At 32.6% G+C, this 27,730-nt stretch overlaps 1 protein-coding gene and 1 long non-coding RNA gene across 2 annotated transcripts; one reads left to right on the top strand and one right to left on the bottom strand.

Moving 5' to 3' along the window:
• Positions 1-779: 779 nt before the first annotated feature.
• On the top strand, positions 780-23,059 carry LOC111717975 (glycogen debranching enzyme; the record flags this gene model as incomplete). The annotated part of the gene is made up of 30 exons (XM_023493442.1): positions 780-975; positions 2,472-2,599; positions 3,048-3,082; positions 4,551-4,597; positions 5,134-5,167; positions 5,411-6,910; positions 7,078-7,183; positions 7,918-8,013; positions 8,267-8,361; positions 8,697-8,801; positions 10,267-10,325; positions 10,920-11,115; positions 11,660-11,698; positions 11,900-12,013; positions 12,431-12,515; positions 12,637-12,672; positions 13,028-13,091; positions 14,732-14,825; positions 14,971-15,111; positions 15,784-15,815; positions 15,914-15,966; positions 17,272-17,329; positions 18,834-18,900; positions 19,751-19,823; positions 20,092-20,159; positions 20,254-20,320; positions 20,597-20,678; positions 21,269-21,340; positions 21,965-22,023; positions 22,733-23,059. Coding segments are annotated over 30 exons (3,861 nt in total), but the record flags the coding sequence as incomplete, so codon positions are not given.
• A 2,759-nt stretch (positions 23,060-25,818) lies between these two features.
• LOC111717980 (uncharacterized) lies at positions 25,819-27,660 on the bottom strand. Its single transcript, XR_002768971.1, has 3 exons — positions 27,629-27,660; positions 26,476-26,542; positions 25,819-25,859 (listed from the first exon to the last, which is right to left on the bottom strand). It is a non-coding gene; the product is annotated as an uncharacterized LOC111717980 (long non-coding RNA).
• Positions 27,661-27,730: the final 70 nt, after the last annotated feature.

The following is a 27,730-nucleotide window of genomic DNA, read 5'->3' as shown; positions in this document are numbered from 1 at the left end:
CGGTAGAGTAATTAGTGTCCTGAGTGTTAATTACCATCCCTTCGGTAGAGTAATTAGTGTCCTAAGTGTTAATTTACATCCTTCCATGCGGAGTAATTAGTGTTCCAAAAGTTAATTACCATCTATTATGTGGAGTAACTTGTGTTCTGAGCGTTACTTTGCATCCCTCCGATAAAGTAATTTGTGTCCTAAATGTAAATTACCGTCCCTCCGAAGTATTAATTAGCAGTGAACAAAACAAAAAAACATTACCTCCGTTGAAAACGATTTTCCTCCGGCGGCCTCCGCTCCAGCGGAGGGGATCGAATATGCTGCTGCAAACTTCAATCTCTCAGATTTAATTATTTATTTACAGAGGCTCCCATATCATATTGGGTTATCTCGAAGATTTAACGCTGAAAAACCTAGTGTTTTCCTATTGCAAAGTTTTATATTAGGTTTATACGATTTTTAAAATTGATATTTTCTTTCTTCTACTGATAAGTCCCCGAAAATCGCAATTTATAATCATAAACGATCCGAAATGATGTTCACTTGTTCACTTGTTCACTTGTTTCACTTTTTCACTTGTTCACTTGTTCACTTGTTCACTTGTTCACTTGTTCACTTGTTCACTTGTTCACTTGTTCACTTGTTCACTTGTTCATTTGTATACTTGTTCACTGGTTCACTTGTTCATTTATTCATTTATTCATTTATTCATTTATTTAATTATTCATTTATTTATTGAATTAAAAAAGCTTATTTATTTAATTCTTTTGAATTTATTTAAAATTTAGGTTGACAATATTCTGAGCTGGTTACGGGAGGAGAACAGTATCCTCTCTATTGTAGATATTGTCCTTAATCATACGGCGAATGAGACGATTTGGTTGGCGGAGGAAGCGGATGCAACTTATAACCTGGTAAACTCCGCCCATCTCCGTCCCGCCTTCCTCCTGGATAGAGCATTCGCCAGACTAGGGTTAGATATAGGTAAAACCAATATCAGAAAATTAAAAATTTATTTTGATTCGAAAAAAAATCAGTTTTAAATCGTTTTTGTTTTTTCTTCAAAAGTGTTCTGAGCTGAAAACTTTAGAATTGTGGATATCGAGATTAATGATTGACCCTTTTTTTTCTTAACATCGCGACTAGCCTAATCTTGTACTTGTATCCTGAAAAGTGTATAAAATTCAACCAATCAGAGTCGCGTATATGAAACCGATAAATTCTGAAATTTTGCGCGCCATTTAAGATTATAAACAGAAACGCGGAAGGGGCGATTTTTATTGTTTAGTTAGTTTTTTTAAAATCTGCACGGTGACCAATTCTAATGTTACTCTATCAGTGTATCTCTGCCAATGTATCTCTGTCAATTTATCTCTACCAATGTATCTAATGTATCTCTGTCAATGTATCTCTGTCAATGTTTCTAATGTTTCTCTGTTTTGACGTTTCTTATTAGAAAACATTAGAAAAGCTGATAAAGATGATATGGAGGATAAAGATGATAAAGATGATAAAGATGATAAAGATGATAAAGTTGATAAAGTTGATAAAGATGATAAAGATGATAAAGATGATAAAGATGATAAATATGATAAAGATGATAAAGATGATAAAGATGATAAAGATGATAAAGATGATGAAGATGATAAAGATGATAAAGATGATAAATATGATAAAGATGATAAAGATGACAAAGATGATAAAGATGATAAAGATGATAAAGATGATAAAGATGATTAATATGATAAAGATGATAAAGATGATAAAGATGATAAAGATGATAAAGATGACAAAGATGACAAAGATGACAAAGATTACTTTTATACTGCTTTATATTGGTTAATCTGAATCCATGTTTTGCTTGTCTGTCTGTTTTATTTGTTGTTTGTTTTTCTTCAATTAACGTCAAAATGGTCAAAATTCTTTTTTTTTAATCTAATATGACGCCAGGGAAGATTTATGGTAGGTCGAAATAAAAGAAATTGGAAAAATGTTTTTTTTTTAATTTTTAGAAATCCATGAATGGAAACAGAAAAATCAGAGAGTTTTTACGATATATGAATGCGGAAAAAATTACGTCTTGAAAAAGCAACATTTAAATATAAAAAATGACATAAGAAAAAAACAACTGGAAGCGCTCTCAAATTCTTGAAGGTGCAAAGCATTCTCAAAGAGACCGTGAGTGTACTTTTAAGCGACCCCTCATGCAAAGATGGTAAAGACCGATTCACAACGGTGCCCTTAAAAGTTTTGTCTAGTTTATAATTTTGAAAACCGTTTTTATCTGTGGTTTCTTTAAAAAGAGACTTGCGTATTTCTACTACAGGAAAACAAATAGTTATTATTAGAATTAAACACTTTAATAAAAAACGACAATATCTTACTAATTATTGATCAGATAGAGGTTTCCAAAGTACCGCTGTGAATCGAGCATTGACATCTTTAAATGTAGGGAGGGTTACTTTAACACCTTTGTGAAGGTGATGGTGTCTGGGTAGATGCTGGAGTACCTCAAGGTGTTGTTGAAACCTGCCACCAGCTAGAGATCTGTCAACAGCTCATCTTTGACAAATATCTACCTAGAGTACAGATAGAACAGCTCTTTCAGGTATCTATCTATCTATCTATCTATCTATCTATCTATCTATCTATCTATCTATCTATCTATCTATCTATCTATCTATCTATCTATCTATCTATCTATCTATCTATCTGTCTATCTGTCTATCTATCTATCTATCTATCTATCTATCCATCTATCTATCTACATCTTTTGACAGATATCTTCCAAGATAGAACATCTTTTTAAGGTGTCTATCTATCTATCTATCTATCAATTTATATACATTAGGGTTTCAAAACGGAACTCCATTGCGCGGAACTGTGCAGAATCGCGCACAACGACGATACATTTCACCTTTTGTTTGATAAAATGTGTAAAGGCATATGTCCCTATTAGATAATCACCTAAATTACATTAACGTGATAATCACAAAATTTTGTAATTATGAAATTACATTTAAACTCTAGAATCCCCTTTAATCATGATTATCCAGGTTGATGTTGGGAAGTTAGTGGAACAGTTTGCCAGGAACTTAAATAATATTTATTTCATTTTTTAACAATTTTTTCATCATCGTAAAAATTTGCTTAGTTACATTACAAGGATTTTTATTTGTCAACTTAATTAAAAAAAAACCTTAGCTAAATTTTTAAATGAAAGACGACTTTTAGACTCAAGTTATGATTTTTAAAAGTCCAATGAACTTAAAACACATTAGTGTATTTTCAAGATACTGGTAAAACTATTTGCTTTATAACATCAAACAAACTTTTGATTACTTTAAAGGGAGAGACCCGCTATGTAACATATTCGAACTAAAAGTGCAGTAATGTAGAGGAAAACTTCAGGATTCATTTGATAATAATGAGACATTTTTACGGTATACAATTTTAAATAAGAGCGTAACATTTTGCCTGCTGTTTCAGCCAGCAGAAGAAAAGATTTTTATAATTCTTAAATAACACATGTAACAAATACAATTTCTAAATATAGATAAGGATACTTGAGACTTCTCAAGACCTCATTTTATCTGAAATAAAAAAGAATATTCATACTAACAATAAAGCTTTTCCAATATATGCACAAACGACAGATCTTTCCGACAGATCAGATAGGAGTGAGCTCTTCAGAGCCGTCCAGCCAAGGAGTCACCTCGTACTCGCGCTTCTATCCGTCCGCGCTCCGGTCCACTGGTATGAGCAGTCTAAAGTTCAAGAGTCTTAAGGGATTGTTCCTGGCAATTTGGGTGAAGCTTGCCAACCCAACTTGCTGTACTTAAAGGATATATTGAGTTAGGATGGTTTAGCCAGCCTCAAATATTCTACAACCTAGTGGCATGTATTCAAACAGAATGAGAAAAAAGAACTATCATTGGAAATTAGTTATTTAAATTCATTTTTAAATCTCGCAGGTTTATGCAAATTCTTTCAGCTAGGGTCGCTTGTTGGAGGTTTTCATTATTTTAATGTTGAAGACGACATTTTAAAGAAATCTGCGAAAAATTGTAGTAACAGCAAAAGTAATAATGATAAAGATAATCAATTCGACGGTTCTACTTTGGCTTTCATTGATGAAATATGTTCCTAAACAGCAAATTAGTTAATAAACTAATTATTCGTACATGTTTTGTCCGTCCGGGTTATTAAATAATTGTAAAAAACGTTTCCTTTTGCTGGCTGAAACAACTGGTGAAACTTACAGACGACTTTACACTCGTGTTTACAAATTTTACGCCGTAAAAATGTTTCATTGGTATCAAATGAATTCTAAAGTGGTTCTCTACAATACTGCACTTTCAGCTCAAATATGTTACATAGCTGTTCTCTCCCTTTACTGTCGTCTTCCTAGTCCACAGTTTTGTTGGTCCCACTGTAAAAGTATTAAGTAGACATGATTCACTAAACCACCTTCGATCCTTTTTTGATTTAATTAATTTGATGATCTCTATTTACAATCTTAAAATGGAATAGTTGGATGTCAATTATTATAAAATTAGTCTTGTAAATGCAACTCCAGTGGACGAATCAACATCTTCTATCACAGGTTTTTAAATTCAATATTTTTTTATTATGAAATGTAAAAAAGGCTAAATATTACTGATTTTAATTTTTTTGTTTTTTTTGTGGCTTTTATCAGATAGTAAGATTATTTGTTCCTTTATCAGATGGTTACATTTTTTGTTCTTTTAGTAGATGGTGATATTTTTTTCTTTTATCAGGTGGTACTTTTTTTGTTCTTATATCAGATTGTAACATTTTTAGTTCTTTTATCAGATGGTAACATTTTTTGTTCTTTCATCAGTTGGTACTTTTTTTGTTTTTTCATCAGATTGTAACATTTTTTTGTTCTTTTATTAGATGGTAGCTTAGCTTTTTTTTCTTTTATCAGATGGTATTTTTTTGTTTTTTCATCAGATTGTAACATTTTTTTGTTCTTTAATCAGATGATAGCTTTTTTTTTTCTTCTATCAGATGGTAACATTTTTTGTTCTTTTATCAGATGGTACTTTTTTGTCCTTTTATCAGAAGGTAAAATTTTTGTTCTTTTATCAGACTGCACATTTTTTTTTGTTTATTTAGATCACCTGAAGATCATTCAAGATACCGAATACAGGTAAATAAATAAATTGTTTTTTTTTATCAACTCAATTGGGATTATTGGAAGAAAGCTAAATGTGATATCATAAATCATAAAAGTCATAAAATGTGCAAATGAACAACTCATGTGTCAATTCAGACACTTTTGTGTGATTGAGTAATTTGTGTAACTGAGTAAAAAGATAGCTTGGTTTTTGGTACTTGACAGTTTGGTTTAATACATGAATATTTTTTTTTAATTTGTCCTATTTCTTATTAGGAGATTTGGTTGCACTGTGGATCTAGAACTTGCTCTCCGTCTTTTTAACCTTAACCGATCTGATGCTGGTTCCGAGGATCAGAGAAGAGCTCTCTGTGTGAATGGTTTTAGGGACACCTTGACCTGGTTAAACAAAGTCAAAGGAGAAGAGGTCCAGACCATCCTCAGGGTAGGGGTGGAGAATGCATTCAAGGGAGCAAGGTATGAACGTATTGATCCAGCTGGACCTAGGCATAAAAAATGCGATGCAGCAAATGAATTTGTTACTCCATACTTTACATGCCCAAGTAAGGAAAGCTTAGAGTCTGAAATGGAGCTGTTGTACATGACAGAAGGTGGTCTGTGCATGGCACATAACGGATGGGTGATGGGAGATGACCCCCTTAGAAACTTTGCTCTGCCTGGCTCCCAGGTTTACCTTAGGAGGGAGTTGGTGGCTTGGGGGGACTCTGTCAAACTCCGTTATGGAGACAAACCTGAGGACTCTCCCTTCATTTGGGAGTACATGAAAAAGTATACGGTACAGATGGCAACTTTGTTTGATGGAATCCGTTTGGATAATTGCCATTCTACTCCGCTTCATGTGGCAAGCTATATGCTGGATGCTGCAAGGAAGGTGAACAAGGACCTATATGTTGTTGCAGAACTGTTTACTGGAAGTGAGGAGAAAGACAATATATTTGTTAACAAACTAGGAATAACTAGTCTAATTAGGGAAGGATTATCTGCCTGGAACAGCCATGAGCTGGGTCGTTTAGTCTACAAATACGGCGGGAAACCGGTTGGTGCATTTTCCACCAGTCATGGACCACAGCGTTTAACAGGGACAGTTGCCCATGCTTTGTTCCTTGACTGGACCCATGACAACCCAAGCCCAGTTGAGAAAAGGACAATTGAGGACATGCTACCATCAGCTGGACTGGTCAGTATGGCCTCATGTGCAGTTGGTTCCAATAGAGGCTATGATGAGCTAGTTCCTCATCACATTCATGTTGTTGAAGAGTCCCGGAGCTATTCCAACCTTTCCCGACTAGATATTGAGTCTGGGATGCTGGTGGCTAGACGAGAGATAACCAAGCTTCACATTAGATTGGCCGAGGAGGGTTACACTGAGGTGTATGTTGACCAGCTCACTAAGGATGTTGTAGCTGTAACTCGCCACTGTCCTAAAACCAGAAAGTCAGTCATAATGATTGGTCACACTAGGTTTAATCACAGCCCAGGGGAGACCAATAAGGACATTTGCCTTGAGGTTGAGGGAGAACTAGATCAGGTTCTTCTGGAGGCTAAAATGGTAAAGATTGACGATAACTTCATTTTTGAGAAGCATGACATATTTATTAATGGATGTGCAAACTGGCGGGCTGAGGTGAATATTGGGAACTCAGATATGATAAAGTTGACCCAGAAGGTTGATGAGGGGAAGCTGAAGATTGACCTAAGCTGCTTAATCTCTGGCAGCTTTGTGGTGGTGGCTGTTAACCCAATTCAGGAACATAGGTAAACATATTTAGCTAGTCAACGGGCCAAAATGAACAATGACCCTTCATATCTATATTCTATTACATACCATAAAATTATATTTGCCTCCAGTCTAAAGGGAATAAGATATTTCTCAAAGAAATGGTAATGTTCTTGATTTTTATCTGCCCCTTCAACAATTCTAGAACTGCCCTGAGTGGCCTGGAGCAGCTGGACTATGGGAAGCTGGAGACTCTGATTGGTCAACTTGCTCTCAATGATATTCAGTTTGCTCTATATCAGTGCAATGAGGTGGGGATTTAAAAATATAAGAATAAGAAATAGTGTGGGGAAAATATTTAATGTTGTTGAATTTTAAGCTTTACAAAGGTCAACCCTAGAGTCAATAAAGTAGGGGACAGGGGATCTGGCCGCCAAAGTGTATCCATGATCAATGCGGTCAGCAAAGCCTTAGGTAGACTTACTATAGGCCATATGACTGAGACAAATTTGTAAAATGTCATGCTCTAAATTAAATTTGTATGTATGTAAAAGCATGTAGTTTTAGTGAGGCCATTTTAAAAGCCTAAAAACCTGGAATGTTTAAAAATAGACAAAAACTATGCCCAATACCAATGCAATGTAATTTGGTAGTTTCTATGTTTACAAAATGTCAGCTTGCACTTTACTGCATACATCATTTCGTATCAAATATTGTGACGTCCTTAGATAGCAGAGAAACTAGTTTTTTGTTTCAATTTTTACTAATGTACTGTATTACAAGGAAGGGAAGGAGTAAAGGTATGGTGTGTATGGAATACATGGATACGAGGTCTTAAATACTTTACTTATGTACTGTACTACAAGGTAGGAAAGGAGTGTGCGTATGGTGTGTATGGTGTGTATGGAATACCTAGATACGGAGATCTTAAATACTTTTACTAATGTACTATACTACTAGGAAGGAAAGGAGTGTGGGTACTGTGTGTATGGTATACCTGGATACAGAGATCTTAAATGCTTTTACTAATGTACTGTACTACTAGGAAGGAAAGGAGTGTGGGTATGGTGTGTATGGTATACCTGGATACGGAGATTTAACCTACTGTGGGCTAGCAGGTCTTATTCCTCTTCTTCGAAAGGTAAAATTTAACTGATTTTTGTTTTGGAATCTCAATCCTTTTTTTTTGAAAAAGGTTGAATCACCCTTGGCGCTCGGCCTTCTAGCCTGTCAAAGACGAAGTGATTGGTCTTTTTGCCTACCCTAAAAAAAAAATGTCATAGCCAACGTAACCTACTCTGGAAAAACACAAAATAAACAAAATGTCAAAAAATTCTTTTGTATCATAATCTTGACGTGATTAACGACCAAAATCTCATGAAATGGTTGTTAAGGTGGCTGAAGAGAATGATCTTGGACACCCTCTGGCGGCCAACTTAAGGGCTGGAAACTGGTTGATGGAGTACATTTCAGGCAGACTGAAATCCAGGTAATATAGTCGCCATTTTAAAGATTTTAGACACTATCCCGACCATAACTTTAAAATCAATATTAAGGTCAAATAAGTGCCTTTTTACTGTGTGAGAGAGCTTTGCCCCCTCCTGTTTACCATGTGAGCCCCCCCCCCCCACAAAAAAAAACTTTCAGTTACGGGTTTAGTTTTGGGTTAGACGCCAAATTGGGATTAGACGCCGCCGTATTTGTTAAAAACCCCATTTTGGATTTTTTTATACCACTAACATTGATTCAAAAACAAAGATTGATTTTTGCGTCAACATTTTTTTTGGTGGATTTTTCATGATCTTTAAGACGAGTGTTTTTTAGGACAGGGACAGCTGAGCTCGGAGACTGGTTAGAGGTCGGGTTTGGATTTGTGTCCAAACTACCCCGCTATCTTGTTCCACGATACTTCCACTCAATCATTTCAAGGTTTACAACTTAAATACAGGGTGTCCCGATAAACATGTAAATTAAGCCAGGACTTTTAAAGACTTATAAAGATCGTCTTTGATCCATTCATGCGTTATTTATTCGTACTTTGATCAAATAACAAGTATATTCATAAAATTAATGCTTGGATTTCCAAAATATGGTCTGCTTGAAACCTTTTTAAATTACAGTGATTTAAAAAGTTTCATCTTGTTAGACCGCCATCATAGTTTTCTTATTTTCAATATTTGTCATCATAAAAGAAAATATAAGGGAAAGGGACCCACTTTAGATTGTGAGAAAACACATCAATAACACAACATAAATTATAAGAAAAACTTGTTTTTTATTCAGAGTTTATCGCTATCTTGACAAAATATAAAATAACAAGAAAAACTTGTTTTTTATTCAGAGTTTATCGTTATCTTGACACACCATAAAATAATAAAAAATTTTTTTATTTAGAGTTTATCGTTATCTTAACACAACATAAAATAATAATAAAAACTTTTTTTTTAGAGTTTATCGTTATCTTTACACAACATAAAATAATAATAAAAACTTTTTTTAATTAAAAGTTTATCGTTATCTTAACACAACATAAAATAATAAGAAATTTTTTTTTTATTTAGAGTTTATCGTTATCTTAACACAAAATAAAATAATGAGAAAAACTTTTTTTTTTAGAGTTTATCGTTATCTTAACACAACATAAAATAATAAGAAAATTTTTTTTAGAGTTTATCGTTATCTTGACACAACATAAAATTATAAAAAAAACTTGTTTTTTATTCAGAGTTTATCATTATCTTAACACAACATAAAATAATAAGAAAAACTTTTTTTAATTAATAGTTTATCGTTATCTTAACACAACATAAAATAATAATAAAAATTTTTTTTAATTAAAAGTTTATCGTTATCTTAACACAACATAAAATAATGAGAAAAACTTTTTTTTAGAGTTTATCGTTATATTGACACAACATAAAATTATAAGAAAATTTTTTTATTTAGAGTTTATCGTTATCTTAACACAAAATAAAATAATGAGAAAAATTTTTATTTAGAGTTTATCGTTATCTTGACACAACATAAAATAATAAGAAAAACATGTTTTTTATTCAGAGTTTATCGTTATCTTGACACAACATAAAATAATAAGAAAAACTTGTTTTTTATTCAGAGTTTATCGTTATCTTGACACAACATAAAATAATAATAAAAACTTTTTTTATTTAGAGTTTATCGTTATCTTAACACAACATAAAATAATAATAAAAACTTTTTTTTAGAGTTTATCGTTATCTTGACACAACATAAAATTATAAGAAAAACTTGTTTTTTTAGAGTTTATCGTTTTCTTGACACAACATAAAATAATAAGAAAAACTTTTTTTAATTAATAGTTTATCGTTATCTTAACACAACATAAAATTATAAGAAAAACTTGTTTTTTATTTAGAGTTTATCGTTATCTTGACGATCAGTCCTTCTCACTGATGTCTCCATTTGTCAGCAAAGGTGAGATAAAACTTAATTTCAAAACATTTTTGCAAAATTTTAAAAGTACTCAAGACGTAATTAACTTTTATACGGTACTAAGGCTGTCAGGGGCGGATACAGGATTTAAGTGAGGGGGGTTACTAGATTTATTTATTATTATTAGGCTGTGACTAATCATGAATGAATGAAAAATTCTTTATTTTCTTTTTGAAAGTTGATTATTTATGATTGCGTTTTATCTGTAAAAGTGACTTGCAGCTGTTTGCTGCAAGACAATGAAGTGATTTTGTGAGAAATAAAAACTTTTTCAAGATTGAAAAACATCATGATAGTTCCTAAATAATTAGTATCCAAGGGTACCATTTTGCATCGGACTTGCTACTCTTTAAAATGAAGGTTCATTTGAAATTACGTCTACTGTCCCTTTAAAGTGACCCTCCATGCCAAAAAGTGAATATCCGATTTACAGTGGTACCTCTTCATTGTCTTACAGTATGCAAGTATGACTTAAATACCAATGTTTTTGTTTCTTCAAACTATTTTTTTATTTGCGGTTTCTCTGCGAATGTGACTGGCTTAAAACAGTTAAAACTAAGCCACGTGTTTACTTAGGTTCCGATCTAGTGAAATGTCTTGCACGCGGCACCCCTATCCATTTATCAGCTGTGCGCAGTGCCCCGCTGCCTCTTCTGTCGGCGGAGCTTGTACCTCCGCCGCTGCTACCGCCGCCAACCTTAGCGGCGGGGCTTCCTCATTTCTCCACCGGATACATGAGATCCTGGGGCCGGGATACTTTCATAGCCCTTAGGAAACATTTTTAAATTATTCATCTTATATTTTTTTAAACTTATTTTTCTAGATGTTAAATGTTTGCCAACAACCATGTTGGGGTTTATTTGCTAAATTTGGGAAAATAAATGATTTTCAGAGGAAAATAAATGAAATAGAAACATTTAATTGTTTAGCATATTTCCTTCTATAACAATAATTTTTCTCTAATAAAATCCCAATTTGTCTAAAAGTGCGTTGAAAATATTAAAATACAAACAAAACCTTAATATTTATTGCAATTTAATGTAATTTAAATCTTGAGATATTTAAAAAAACAAGAAAACAAATATATATATTAAATTAAGAAAAAAAATGCAAGTTGATCATTGATTATTAATTTAACTTTAATTGAACCAACTTCAACAAAACAATTATAAAGATAAAATTAAGAAAAAAACCTATTTTTTATAGAATACAATTTGATCATTGAAACTTAATTACGTGTTTAAAGGTTGTATTTGACACATTTAAAAAAAATGTTAGAAATAAATAATTTTATGATTTAAAAATGTTTTTTTTAGAGGACTTCTTCTCACCACAGGACAGTTCATAGAAGCAAGGTGGGTATTATTTAGAATTAAATAAGATAAAGGAAATTACACTTTGCTGTGAAAACTTTGATATCTGTCTATCTATCTATCTATCTTTCTTTTTATCCATCTACCTGTGTGTTTGTCTGTCTATCTATCTCTTTGTTTGTTTATCCATCTATCTATCAGCTATTTATTTATATCAATCTATCTATCTATCTATATATCTAGGGATATCTTGTTAGGGTATGCCTGCACCCTAAGGCACGGTCTGATCCCGAACCTGTTGGACGGGGGCAGAAATGCCAGGTTTAACTGCAGGGACGCTATCTGGTGGTGGCTGAGGTTATTATTATTATTATTATTATTCCCTTGTTGTTATTGTTATTGTTATTGTTATTCCTATTCCTATTCCTATTCCTTTTCCTATTCCTGTTCCCATTCCCATTCCCATTCAATTATTATTCTTATTCCTATTCAATTATTCTTCTTATTCCTATTCATTATTATTCTTATTCCTATTCAATTATTATTCTTATTCTTATTCAATTATTATTCTTATTCCTATTCAATTATTATTCATATTCCTATTCAATTATTATTCTTATTCCTATTCAATTATTATTCATATTCCTATTCAATTATTATTCTTATTCCTATTCAATTATTATTCTTATTCCTATTCAATTATTATTCTTATTCTTCAATTATTATCCTTATTCTTATTCAATTATTATTCTTATTCTTATTCAATTATTATTCTTATCTGGACTATATAGAACTGAAGGAAGGTGGAGAGGAAATACTTCAACTTCCGGTCAATCGTCTTTTCCCATCGGATATACAGGTGGGACAAAATGTCGTCTTTGTAAAACGACCGGGGGGGGGGTTGTAGTCATGACGCCCCCCCCCCTCCATATTAAAATTTATTAGATTAAAGGTAAATCATTTATTGAATAATTTTTTAGGATTGTCCAGTTGAAGAAAAAATTCAACCTTTACAGGTTACACAATTTCTATTAAATCAATCAACCAATTCATTAACAACCATGAACCAATCAACCAATTTCTCAACAATCAAGCAACCAATTTATTATCTAATTAGTAAACCAACCAGTCAATCCATCAATCATCAGTCAGCCATTTATTCAACCAATTAGTCAACATTAACAAGCATGAAGCAATCAACCCATTAATCAACAGAAAAACAACCATTTTTAAATCAGCAAAAAATCAACCAATCAACTAAAAAGCAATCAACATACATATAAACAATCGAACAACCAATTAATTAACCAATACAGCAACAAGCAATCAATTAATTCGCAACCAATTGTTGCATTTTTTTAAAATAATTAGGATGTTATCAATGAAGCGCTTTGTAAACACTGGAACGGTCTTGAATTCCGCGAATGGAATGCAGGTAATTTACAATTTGATAAAAATTTGATAAAAGAATCTTAAACTGCATTAATTACCATAAAAAATGGGTTGGACAGACGACATTTTAGAAACACTTTGATATTGTAACTTAAGACAAATAGTTTTACTAAAATTCGCGGATTTTCAAAATTTTAAAAAATTTAATGACGATCGAATTTTGATAGAGACAAATATTTGAAATTTTGATTTTTCATAAACCTTCCCTGGGGTCCCTAGATGTCCCACAAAAAATTTGGGCCCGATCGGTTCAGCCGTTTTGACGTTTATTGGATACAAACAAACAAACAAACAAACAAACAGACAAGCCAAATTTAAGCGCCTTGAATTTCTAGTTACCATAAAAAATGGGTTGGACAGACGACATTTTAGAAACACTTTGATATTGTAACTTAAGACAAATAGTTTTACTACTATTTCACTAATTTAGTAAAATGGGACGTTTTACACTGTGCAGTCGCTGTGTCTCTATCTTTCAAACTTTTTATTGAAACAATAAATGTACAGATTTGAGAAAATTTTGTAATAATGATAAAAAACACACAATTATTCATTTACATATACATATACAAATTGCTGCTCGCATTATACTCTCTAATTTAAGGTGTGGAATTTAAACTAGTAAAGACTTAACAACACTGAGACATGAAATATAATCCTATATGAAATGTGAAGGACCTCTCTTTTTGAATATAGTAGAAAAAGACTTCTCGTCTAGGGTAAATAAAAGACTTCTCGTCTAATATCATAGTAGAAGAAAAAAAATAAGAAAAAACAAGAAAAATCATGAAAGAATACGAGAAAAAACCGAGAAATGTACAAAACATGAAATGGAAAAAATTTCTCGTCTGTATGTTGTTGGATAGTTAACCAGTTTGGAATGTTTATATAGTTTATAAAATGAACATTGAATCTGAACTGAACTTTGGTGACTGGGGACATTAGATCTTGGCTTTAGTTGATCTATAAGCTAGAGCTTTATTCTTAGATCTGAAGCTGTCCGCGGTCATTCTGTAGATCACTTTAAAATATGTCACTATAGATTTGCCCATCTTTAGTTTTAGTTCGTCTGAGAGATGAAGCATTTGCTTGGGTTTAGTGCCTTTTCAGGATACTAGTCGGTGATCAGCAAAATTTTCCATGAGGTTAGCGGGTCCGACCACTTTGCTGTGTTGCATGATACGAACACCCCATGTCTGTTGGTATATGGGGATGATTGTCACCTCGATTCATCTCTCGAATTCTTGTTGTGATGTTGACAAGGGTATCCCAGTAATTATGCTTGAGTTTTCTATCCTCCTCACAGAGAGATACTAGCTGGGGTGGGAAGGGTAGGGTTGCTGCGGCGAAACTGCTCCAGTATGCGCTGTTCTCTCCAATAGTTTTTGGAGCTATTATGAGTATGGAAGACCGGAGTAGGCTGAATATCCTGGCTGCCTGTGTACTCAGAGCATATTTCGCAGTATCTTGCAGTCCCTGTGTCTCATGCTTATTAGACTTTCTAAAGTTAAACTTGACTCTGAAAGTCGTCTTTCTATTTCTGAGTTTCTGGTTATAACTGTAGTAGTATGTTGGAATAATATTTTTAGAAAATGATTGAAATACTTTGATTAATTTTTCCAGGACAGAAAATAGACTCCCAGATGCAGGATGCCGGGTTCTCCAACCATATTGGAACTGATCATGTGACAGGGTTTATCTTTGGAGGAAACACGAGGTTAGATTGGGCGGGAAATATTCATGGTTTTAGTGGGAGAGTACAAACTTGTGAGTCATCTTTTATTTTCAACAATTTATATGCATTGAATGATCTAACATTTGAATGAAAAAGAAATAACAACATTTTTTCTTTGATATTTTAGTAATTGTGGTACCTGGATGGACAAAATGGGAAGTTCGGCAGAGGCCGGAAATAAGGGAGTGCCGAGTACTCCACGGGATGGGAGTGCTGTGGAAATCGTTGGGCTCTCCTATTCTTGTTTAGACTCCTTGGCAAAACTCAGGTAGCTTAAACACTGTCTTTAATTAGTTCTACCATCAGGTTTTCACTCTAAAGGTCGTCTTTGCAATCCGAAAAATGCTATCGACCGATGTCGTGCAAGGAGACTGTAGAGCCTACCCTGCATAGAGACTGGAGAGCCTACCCTGCATGGAGACTGGAGACCCTATTGCCGTCACCATTTCAACACAATTTTCAACACAATTTTTGGTCATAAAAAGCAATGTTTTTAATGTTAATAAGGGAAGACGACATTTGCAAGGAAATACATTTTTTTAACGTTTTCCCCTTAAATAATACATTTTTTTTAACGTTTTCCCCTTAAATAATACATTTTTTTAACGTTTTCCCCTTAAATAATACATTTTTTTAACGTTTTCTCCTTAAATAATACATTTTAGAACCAATTGTGCATTTATTTTTGTAAACTAACAATTTTAAATGTTTTAAAATTGTTTTTAAACGTTACGTTGAAATGGTTAACACACATAAGTAGGCTCTCCATGTAAGGTTGGCTCCCCACGCAGCACTCCGACCTTTTTTATTTTTAGAGGTCGTCTTTTTTCCATGTGTAAGCGACAACTTTTCAATTCTAAAAGTCGTCTTAATACTAAATCAACTACCATATCTTCATCCTAAAGGGTTTCTTAGCATTTTTCTATTTTGATTTGTTTAGTGTCTATCCGCACCAGAGCATAAAGGGAACAGGTAGAAATTATTTATGAAATTTTAATTTTTTAAAATAATTTGAAAGGCAATTGTTTTAGAAGTTTAATTTAGGTTTTTCTTTTTTAAAATTATTTTAGATGGAGCTGTTACTCTGGAAGCCTGGGCCTCAAAGATCAAACTTCATTTTGAGGTAAAGAAAGAAACATTCCATTGTAAGAAGTAATCCAAAAGTGTTGTTAGATAAATCGTAACTTTGTGTAACATGGACCTAATCTTCTACAATTGATCTCGATATATTGTAGCTTGTGTAACAGGGCACTAATCTTCTACATTTGATCTTGATATATTGTAACTTGTGTAACATGGCACTAATCTTCTACAATTAGTGCTTGATACAATTGATCTACAATTGATCTACAATTGATCTCGATATCCAGTATAAAAGCTAAGTGCTTGATCCCTTGAATTTTGTTATTCCTACTGCAGGGTGAAGTCACTACGGGATACCAAAGAAAAATTAAATTAATACAATATATGGAGATGTACGCTTATTGCTAAATCCTGAAATTCACAACTCTGAAAGTTCTGACCTTTGACCTCCGACAGATCGATATATCACCTCCGACAGATCGATATATCCCTCCGACAGATTGATATATCCCTCCGACAGATCGATTTATCCCTCCGACAGATCGATATATCCCTCCGACAGATCGATATATCCCTCCGAAAGATCGATATATCCCTCCGACAGATCGATATTTCCCTCCGACAGATCGATATATCCCTCCGACAGATCGATATATCCCTCCGACAGATCGATATATCCCTCCGACAGATCGATATATCCCTCCGACAGATCGATATATTCTTCCGACAGATCGATATATCCCTCCGACAGATCGATACATCCCTCCGACAGATCGATTTATCCCTCCGACAGATCGATATATCCTTCCGACAGATCGATATATTCCTCAGACAGATCAATATATCCCTCCGATAGATCTATTTATCCCTTCGACAGATCGATTTATCCCTCCGACAGATCGATTTATCTCTCCGACAGATCGATATATCTCTCCGACAGATCGATATATCTCCGACAGATCGATATATCCCTCCGACAGATTGATATATCCCTTTCGATTGATCCCTCCGACAGATCAATGTATCGAACACTGTATCGGGTTTAGCCAATAAATCTAGGATAACATATAGTTACTCAATTGCCAGGCCCTCCGTCCCTCTGTCTCTGCTTTTGTACAGAGTCGCAAAATCTACTAATAAAAACAATGTATTGGCTTTTCACATTTCGGTGCTAATTCTATGTTTTATTTTTTTATGTTTTCTATAACGTTTACAGTAGGTTTAAATTGATAATTTTGTAATGTTCCTGAGCTCCTTTTATTATACAAATATGGTTGATATTTACTATTTCAATTATTCTAATTGTTCTTTTGCAGATATTATTATTATCAGTGTAAATATCTAGGATTACTTCTGGGTTGGATCAAAGGGAGGAGCAAAGGTGGAACCAAACCCTCATCTAGGTATTTATCTATCTTTCTATTTATATATCTATATCTATCTTTCTATTTATATATCTATATCTATATATATATATATATATATCTATCTATCTATCCATATATCTGTCTTATCTATCTATTTATCTTTATCTCTATTTAACTCCGATGGTAGGCGATGATGTCAATATAATAAAGACGACTTTCGATTTCAATTTTGATTTATATCAAGCTTTTAAAGAGCATGGATACACAAAAACATGGAAAAAAAGTGAAGCTGTCTATTAAAAAAAGCTTCTCTTTAATTACTAGTAAACTTTTAATTCGAAAAAGGCTTGTTAACAATTAAAACCTAAAAATAAAAGTCGTCTTCATTATATTGATTTGATCGCCTATCACCGTATATCAAATTATCTATCTTTCTATCTTTATCTATTTTCCGATCTCTCCATCTAATCATCTGTCTGTATGTACTTAAGTTTGGGTGTTCTTGTCTGTATGTACTTGTCTGTATGTTCTTGTCTGTATGTTCTTGTTTGTATGTCCTTGTCTGTATGTCCTTGTCTGTATGCTCTTGTCTGTATGTACTTAAGGTTGGGTGTTTTTGTCTGTATGTACTTGTCTGTATGTACTTGTCTGTATGTTCTTGTCTGTATGTTCTTGTCTGTATGTACTTGTCTGTATGTTCTTATCTGTATGTCCTTGTCTGTATTTCCTTGTCTGTATGTCCTTGTCTGTATGTACTTTTCTGTATGTCCTTGCCTGTATTTCCTTGTCTGTATGTTCTTGTCTGTATGTTCTTGTCTGTATGTCCTGTTCTGTATGTCCTTGTCTGTATGTCCTTGTCTGTATTTTCTTGTCTGTATGTTCTCTGTATGTCCTTGTATGTCCTTTTATGTATGTACTTGTCTGTATGTCCTTGTCTGTATGTCTTTGTCTGTTTGTCCTTGTCTGTATGTACTTGTTTGTATGTCCTCGTCTGTATGTCCTTGTCTGTATGTTCTTGTCTGTATGTACTTGTATGTATGTCCTTGTCTGTATGTCCTTGTCTGTAACGTATGTCCTCGTCGATTTATTGTCTTATTGTTAATTTTCCCACATATTGTGATCTCTCCATGTTTGATTTGAATAAATTGTTTATAACGATTGAATCAATTGAATTGATAAATTATAGAAATTGATTTATAGATTACTGACCTAAATTATAATTATATTTATCAGAGAATTGATCAATTATAGAAATCGATTGGAATATAAATGATTAGAGTTAAATTATTGAACTGTTTTTAATTCAAATTAATCGATTGGAATATAAATGATTAAAGGTAAATTATTGAACTGTTTTTAATTTCAATTAATCGATTGGAATATAAATGATAAAAGTTAAATTATTGAACTGTTTTTAATTTAGATTAATCAATTGGAATATAAATTAATAAAGTTAAATTATTGAACTGTTTTCAATTTAAATTAATTGATTGATGAATCAAATTATGAATGATCTATACATTTGATTATCTTTGATTAGTGAACTGTACTGGAATTTACAAGGATAGCGTCAACAGTGGGCATAAATTTACAGACTATCAGCTCAGGTAATTATTAATGTCGTCGTCCTCATAATCAAATGTCGTCTTGTTCAAAGGAAACCTTTTTATTTTCTTTAACCTTTTCACATGGTTACCCTCAATGAATGAGACTTCAGAGACGACTGTACGGATTATGTACTATCTGTTTCCATACATTAACTATTCCCTGTAAACTTGTTTCTTTCTTTGTCAATATATAAAATAAGCCATTGAGAGACTTTTTTAAAGGTAGTTGACTTAATTCGACCTTGGAATTGGCACATTTTGAGAGTATCAGAGCTTATCAGGAACTTTAGAATGGTGGATATCGAGATCAATGCTTGATCCTCTCTTTTTCTTAAACACGAGACTAACCTAATCTTGTACTTGTATCCTGAAAAGTGTAAGTAGTATCCTATTCTATTCCCGGATCAGGTCATCTTAATATTCTCATTCTGTGGATAAACCTGTATCTAAAAATTGTTAGTCATCAACTGAGAGGTTTCTCTCAAATTTGATGAGTCATGTTCTGTAGTCAAAAACGAAACTTGTTTATATTGAACAATTTCAGATAGAAGAACAAGGATATCTTCCCCTCATTGTGGGGTCACTTTAAACTATTGTATTGTGATATTTAGGACTAACTAAATGATATTTAGGCCTAACTACATGATATTCAGGCAATACTAAATGATATTTAGCCCAAACAACATGATATTTAGGCAATACTAAATGATACATAGCCCAAACTACATGACATTTAGGCATAACTAAATGATGTTTAACTTTTTAAGCCTAACTACATGATATTTAGGCCTAACTAGATGATATTTAGGCCTGTCTTAATTATATTTAGACCTAACTACATGATATTTAGGCCTAACTACGTGATAGCTCTGGCAGTATCCCCTGGTTTAGTTGACCCTGCACATGCCTGGCAGTCACTCCAGGTATATATCCATCTATCTATCCATCTCTATCTATCCATCTATCTATCCAGCTATCTATCCAGCTATCTATCTATCTGTCTTAACTATCCATCTATCCATCTCATTTAGCCATTTATTCTTCTATCCATCATATCATAACAGTGATTTTAAAACTTGTATTTTAATATTTGCTTTGTAACAGGATCAAAAACAGGCAAATATTGCTTTAATGTCTTTCTAATCCACAGTTTTGTGGTTCTCAGTCTCACTGTATCAATCTATCCTTCAGGTTGTGGCCTCAAGACTGCTTGGTCCTCTTGGGCTAGCGACCTTAGATCCTCAAGATTGGGCTTACAGGTAATAAAGGCAAACAATCTATTCATAAATTTATAATTAACTTAATTCTGAGTTACAAAATTCATGAGTAGTCCATTTTATTGATTATTTGCAGAGGAGATTATGATAACGGAAACGGAAGTGGAGATCCGCATGTAGCACAGGGGGCAAACTATCATCAGGTCAGGGGGGGGAGACACAGTTCACATCGAGGAATTGGTTAAAATATGACATTTCAGGGGGACAAAGTTTACAGTAAGGACTTGGTTCAAATTTGACATTTTAGGGGGAGATAGTTCACAGTAAGGGCTTGGTTCAAATTTGACATTTTAGTGAGAAATAGTTCAAAGAAACGGCTTGGTTCAAATTTTTATATTCCAGGGGGAGATAGTTCACACGTAAGGGCTTGGTTCAAAATTGATATATGAATGTTAGATCTTTAACATTTGTATGACCAGGGTCCGGAGTGGGTGTGGCCGGTTGGATTCTTCCTACGCGCATATATCAAAATTGCCGCAAAACTTGGTGAACAGCAGTTGGGTGAGTCATTCTTATTTATAGAGTAATTTGTTTGATAAATACTAAGCCTGAAGGTGTCGGTAGAAAGTTGTAAAAAATATATATATATTTTTAGTAAGAAGTACAGTGATAACCAGAAAACTGTAGAATTGGAAGACGACATTAAAGTAAAACTGAAGTGTATTTGATGTTATTACAAAGCAAATAATTTTACTAGTAGGTTATTAAATTACTTAGTAAGTGAAATAGTTCTGTTTACACTGCACAATTGCTGAGCCTCATGTTCATTGGACTATGCAAAGTCTTAGCTTAAGTCTAAAAGTCGACTTCATATTCCAGAGTTTTCTGGTTAACATTGTAGTATATTTACACTGTACTGTACACATACTGTATTTAGATTTTGCTTTAAGAAGTATATTTACACTGTACTGTACACATATTGTATTTAGATGTTGCTATAAGAAGTTTATTTACACCGTAACTGTACACATACTGTATGTTTACATTATACTTTATGTATATTGTAATTAGATGTTGCTAAGCAGTATATTTACACCGTAATTGTACACATAATGAATGTTTACATTGTACTTTATGTTTATTTTATTTAGATGTTGCTAAGCAGTATGTTTACACTGTACTGTCCCGACACTACCAGCATCTACTCTCCTCCTATTGGCTGGGTAAATATTAAAACTTTCCTCCTATTAGCTGGGTAAATATCTACTCTCCTATTGGCTGGGTAAATATTAAAACTCTCCTTCTATTGGCTGGGTAAATATGAAAACTCTCCTCGTGTTGGATGTGTTAAATATAAAAACTCTTCTCCTATTGGCTGGGTAAATATTATAACTCTCCTCCTATTGGCTGGGTAAATATTAAAACTCTCCTCCTATTGGCTGGGTAAATATTAAAACTCTCCTCCCATTGGCCGGGTAAATATAAAAAACACAATAATCTTCTCTGACTGGCTGAACTATATTCAGGGGTGAATATGTTTCCAAGGAAATGTTTCAGATTGAAGGGGATTTAGAATTATAGAATTAATTTCACATAACATTCACTTAAAAAAAGAGCGCCATGCCCGATTCATTTAAACCTTAGTCTGAGCAAAAATGACGAAAATATAAATCAACCAACCAGCCAACCAACCAAAAACTAATCCATCAATTCATCAATTCATCAATACATCCAACCAACTAACCAATCAATTAATCAATCCATCAATCAACCTATGAACCAATTTATACATTTTATCATTCAATCAATCATTCTTGATAAATGATTGATTAATAACTTGTGTTTAGGATTACCAGAGCTGACCAACAGCCGTGGTCAACATTGTCGGGATTCAAATCCTGTTCAGGTCTAAACATATATTTATTTAAAGGGATTTCTCACTATTTTGATTTCTTGCTTCATGGTCAATTTAGATTTAGTATAAAACAATTTCATGTCTCATTTCAGTAATGTAGAATTATTTGGCAAATGTGTAATGTGTATTGTGTAATTGTATAGCACTTTAAACTATTGAAAACCAACTTTACTCTACAGCACTGTGCTCTATATTTATCTGTACTGAACTGTACCGTAGAGCAATGTGCTCTATATAACTGTACTGAACTGTACCGTAGAGCACTGTTCTCTATATAACTGTACTGAACTGTACCATAGAGCACTGTGCTCTATATAACTGTACTGGACTGGACCGGACCCGACCGGACTGTACTGTACTGTACTGTACTGTACGGTAGTGTACTGTACTGTAATGTTTACAATTAAGATACTTCTGCTTTTAGTGGCTGTCATATTTTTAATGATCATCCATGATCTTTTTACACTTTATATAAATATTTAATCAAAAGTAGTGGATTTTAATTTAATTGATTGTTTTATTAAATATATTTTTGGTTTAAATGAAAATTTCTATTAAAAATAAAGATAAAGATATAGAAAGTTTTTTACCCATGTTCTTACCTCTTAAAGTTTCACTTTATTGAGCAACAATAAGGTTTTGATGTTGTTTTGTTACAAGAACTGATTTTTTTTCAGTTTTCATTTTTCATTTTGTTTAGGCCTGGAGTCACTCTACCCTATTGGATACTCTATATGACATTGAACACAATTTGTTCTAGTAAATATTGATATTATGCAGTGTGTCCCGCTTATCATGACAATTTTTTTTTTAAATTTAATATGCAACATTTATTTTAAAGAACCCGAAGATTTTCTACATGTTAAAAATCTTTCTACAAGTTAAAAATCCATTTCGGAAAGCGGCGCTGCAATAAATTTTGTCAATAAGACGATCTTTATAATCGTCTCTAAAAGGGACTGTAAAGGATATATGAAAGGGGGTATAGGCTGAAACCTGAGAATCTCTGGAGTAGAACGATACCTATAAGACATCTATCTGATGTTCCTGTCTCAAGAAATTGATATAAAATTTATACAAAATGTCATATATATATGCAATTTTGTATCTTCCCCCTTGTTTCTCAAATAGATGTTTAAAGGGTACCACTGTAAATATTTCATTAAATTTATAGGGTTGAAATAACATTTGCAGTCCTTGGATAAATAAATCATAATATTTTCCTGTATATTCAACATGTCATTAAAAAATATAATTGCGATATGACGAATCTCATTTTAAGGATTATCAAACTATTTTTTTGATTCTTGATTTTTTTTTGCAGTAAATCTGAAGTTAGAATAATATATTCTAGATGTTAGGATTATTTATTTTGAGATATCTTATATTTTGTTGCTAATATTAAATTTATACAAAATTTCGCAGATTTTACTCAAATTGAAGTTATTAATTTTTTTACCAATTGATCATAGGTTTCAATCAATATACCTCTTAAATCTTATAAAAAACAATCATTGTTAATATTTATTATTAAGTTTGTATAATGATTGTTATTAATAATATACCATATATTAATAAAGATGTAAGGAAGTTTAAGAAGTTTTCCTGAGCCTAGACTTGTCTTGCAACATCGATTATTTCGGGTTGGACATGACATCATAAATCTCTTCTGTGCCACAGGTACAATCCTCCTAGCCTGTCCTAGCCGCAGCACTCACCTTCTTACTTTGTCGCGCTCAGCCCAGCGTTCTATGCGTTCGTTTCTTTTTTGCGAAATGATGGAATTGTTCTTGATTGTTCCATTCGTTCTTGTGAAAGAACGACCGTTCCCCAGTAACGACACCCAGCCTAGTCCTCTTATATGTCCTAACCCAAGCGCTCAGCCCGGAAATTGTCCTAGTTCTTACCTACATTTGTCTAACTCTTTTATCTTCCAAAACATAACTTTATATCCAGTTATTACACTAGCTCTAAGAAGTGGTGTAGAATAAATATATTTTTATTATTCCTCAATTTAAGAACATTTACAATTCAATAATACAAATACAAAGTGTTTATCTAAAAAACAAGATTTAAAAAATAAAGTTAATTAACATTAAGTTAAAAGTTTATCAATTGACGGAAAACTAATTTTTTAAGATTTACCCAAAAACTGAATAATTCTGAATGCTTTTTGTTTCCAAAAAAAAATTTTCAGTTCCTTACCAGATACAGAGTTCAGTTTTTTTTAACGGAACACAAAATAATGTGCTTCTTTAAGTACGCTGTGACCTTGCGTACAAATCAAAGTTCACTGTGAACAACTTAATTAATATGGCCCTTGATCCAGTCCATGTACTCTGTGACTCTTGTGTACACTCCAGGAAATCCAGGGACCGCACACCTGTACAGCATACACAATATTAGTTAAGTTCTAAATCTCATTTTATCAAGTTCAAACCCCTATGATTTTATACAGGGTGTCCCACGGAACATGACAATATCAAAGACGACTTGAAATTCGTCTTTGATATTTGAATTTATTTGTGACATTTAGTCTTCTATCTACTTAACATGTATGATTCTTGAAACAATTATCACATAATTCTCTAGCCCTGACATTTCCAAAAAGTGGTCTGCGTTTTTTGTGCTTTCAATATTACCGGAGATATTAAGAGTTTGGTTCAGATTTCAATTTTGTTAAATAAAAGCAAAATTGTCGAAACCTGAACGAAATTGTTCATATCTCGGGCAACATTGAAAGCACAAAAAATGCAGACCACATTTTGGAAATGCCAGGGCTAGGGGAATTTTGTGATTATTATCTCTAGAAATTTACTTCTAAAATTAGGTTGACAAATAAATGCAGCAAATTATATCAAAAATCAAGACGATATTCAAGTCGTCTTGCATACTGTCATGTTTCGTGGGACACCCTGTACTTCCTTTATTTCCTAACAATTGTTTTTATTTACAATAGTTAGGTTAGGGTAGTGCCGCGGCTAGGAAAGACATGAGGGCTGGGCGCTGCGGCCAGACGACCAATTTTATCCATGTGTTACATACGAGACCATGTACAAAATTGATAGGAGGGGGTGGGGAAGCCAAAAATTGTGTACTAGGAAATTACTTATCTTTATCTTTACTTATCTTTATCCAAGTTTATTCTTATAAAACTAGGGCTGGGCAGTTGGCATGTTCTGAACTTTTTCTAGCTGTTTAATAGTTGTTGATAGTAAATTTTTTTTAGCCAGTCGTTTGTTTCGTTTTCGGTATTTTCTGTTTGTTTAAGGCAATCTTTTGTTAACGATTCACAATATTATTAATAGCAGATATTTCAGAAATCGTTCATGGTGGCAGCTCTTAACTAAAACATTGAAGTACATAAACAATTATCTTTTATCTTTTTCAAGTTTCATGCAAGTTCAAGCGGAAAAAATAATGGAATGTGTCGTTGTCGTTTTTATTTAACCGTTTATTTTTTCCAAAACGACTAATTCTGTTAGCGAACAATTTAAAAAATAACGGTTTTTGTCATTGATTAATAGAATCTTCCGTTATTTTTCAAAAACCTCCGTTTCACTAACGGAACTTTGCCCAGTCCTAATCTTAACTTTGGTTTCTCAGTAAAAGTGACCTATGACCATTATGAAAAGATGTTCCTCATGTTGGAAAAAGACTTTATTTCTATTTTTCAACTTAAGAATTAACCCCAAGAAGTTTAAAATTTCAGGAAATTGCCATTTCTCATTTGTCATGGTATCCCTACCAACATATTGAAAAAAATGTAATTTTATGATATGTGTTCCTGTAGCCGAATGACACTACTCCCACAAGATAATAACGATCTGAAATATAAACAGATAAATTAAGCATTTTTAGGATATATATGATGCATTTTTAGGATATATACAATGCATTTTTAAAAATCTTTTTTATTTTAATTATCTATGGAATAAAAAGCTGTGTTTTGGTATGCACTAATCTTTATTGAAAACTTCAAATCCAAATACTTGTTAAAAAAGTTCAATTTTTTTTCACCTGTAATAAAAAACATCTATTTATTATTAAGCTATGGATGTTAAGATCTATAATTTATTATTAATCTATGAATGAAAAGATCTATTTATTAGTAATCTATGAACGCAAGACTTATTTATTATTAATCTATGGACAGATCTATTTATCAATCTGGATAAAAGATAAAATCTATTAATTGTTAATCTCTGGAAAAAAGATCTATTTTATTAATCTATGGATAAACCTTTTTTCAATATTAGTCTATGAATATTAAGATCTATTTATTATTAATCTATGGATATAATGATCTATTTATTATTAATCTATGAACAAAAAGATCTATTTAATATTTATGTATGGAATGGATAAGCAATTCATTAATTTTTAATCTATGAATTAAAAGATCTATTTATTATTAATCAATGGTTGTTCATAAAACCTTACTTGGAACACCCGTGGTAAACTCCTGAGCTGTTAACGGTCCTCCGGAATCCCCTTGGCACGCATCAACCTTAAAATAGAAAAAAAAAAACAGTAATATCGCTGTGAAGACTGATGAAAATAACGAACGCATAGTACTTATATTGCAATGGGAGCTGTTGCATTCGCAATATCACTATCTATCGTAGTAACAATGTAAAAACTCCCTTTTGGCTCGCATCTATTTTTAAATGAAATAAAAACAGTAAAATAGTAGTGTTAACTGAAGAAAATTTCCAGCAATTAGGACTAATATAGCAATGGGAGCTGTTGCATTCGCAATATCAGTATCTATCGTAGTAGCAATGTTAAAACTCACAAATCCTTTGGCACGCATCAATCTTTAAATAAGATAAAAACAGTAAAACAGTAGTGTAAATTGAAGTAAATTTTCAGCGATTAGTACTAATATTGCATTGGGATCCGTTGCATTCGCAATATAACTATCTATCGTAATAGCAATGTAAAAACTCTCTTTAACACGCATCAATCTTTAAATAAAATAAAAACAGTAAAACAGTAGTGTTAACTGAAGAAAATTTCCAGCAATTAGACTTATATTGCGATGGGATCCGTTGCATTCGCAATATCATATCAATATCTATCGTAGTAGCAACGTAAATCCCCTTGGAATCCATCTTACAATAGAATATAAAAAGAGTGGGTTAAAGGTATTGAGTTTTTGCCACAAACTAAAAATTATAATCGCTATATCTGTGGAACCCGATGTCGTAGATCTTTGATATTTCAAGCTGTAAATTCTGACAGATCAAAAAGCCTAAGTTTGAAATATTAAAGGTTTACACCATAAGGTTTCAAAGAAATAGGGATTAGAAAATTTGAGTTTGTGGCCAAAAATCAATTCCTTTGGTAAAACTGAGAACTTTTTCATTAAAAATTACATAAATTCTGATTGAAGCCGTTGGTATGTCTATTTATCAATCTGTATATCTATATATCTATCTATCTATCTACCAATATTTTGTATATCTATCTATCTATCTGTCTATCTATTAATCTATCTGTCTATTTAATTAACCATTATATATTTTTTGCTTCACCGCATATAACTATTGAAAGAAAACATATAAACAAACAAAATATTCAAAAAAAAAACCTTATTATTAGGATCCAGAGCGCAGTACTTTTAAATAAAAATTATACTTTGCTGGGATTTAAAATTATTGTTAAATTAAAAATCAAAAAATTAAAAATTAAA

This window comes from Eurytemora carolleeae, unplaced genomic scaffold (genome assembly GCF_000591075.1).
Source record: "Eurytemora carolleeae unplaced genomic scaffold, Eaff_2.0 scaffold1592, whole genome shotgun sequence".
Classification (NCBI taxonomy): domain Eukaryota; kingdom Metazoa; phylum Arthropoda; class Copepoda; order Calanoida; family Temoridae; genus Eurytemora; species Eurytemora carolleeae.
The sequence above is the reverse complement of the archived record's forward strand: the minus strand, read 5'-3'. Positions and strand labels throughout refer to the sequence as shown.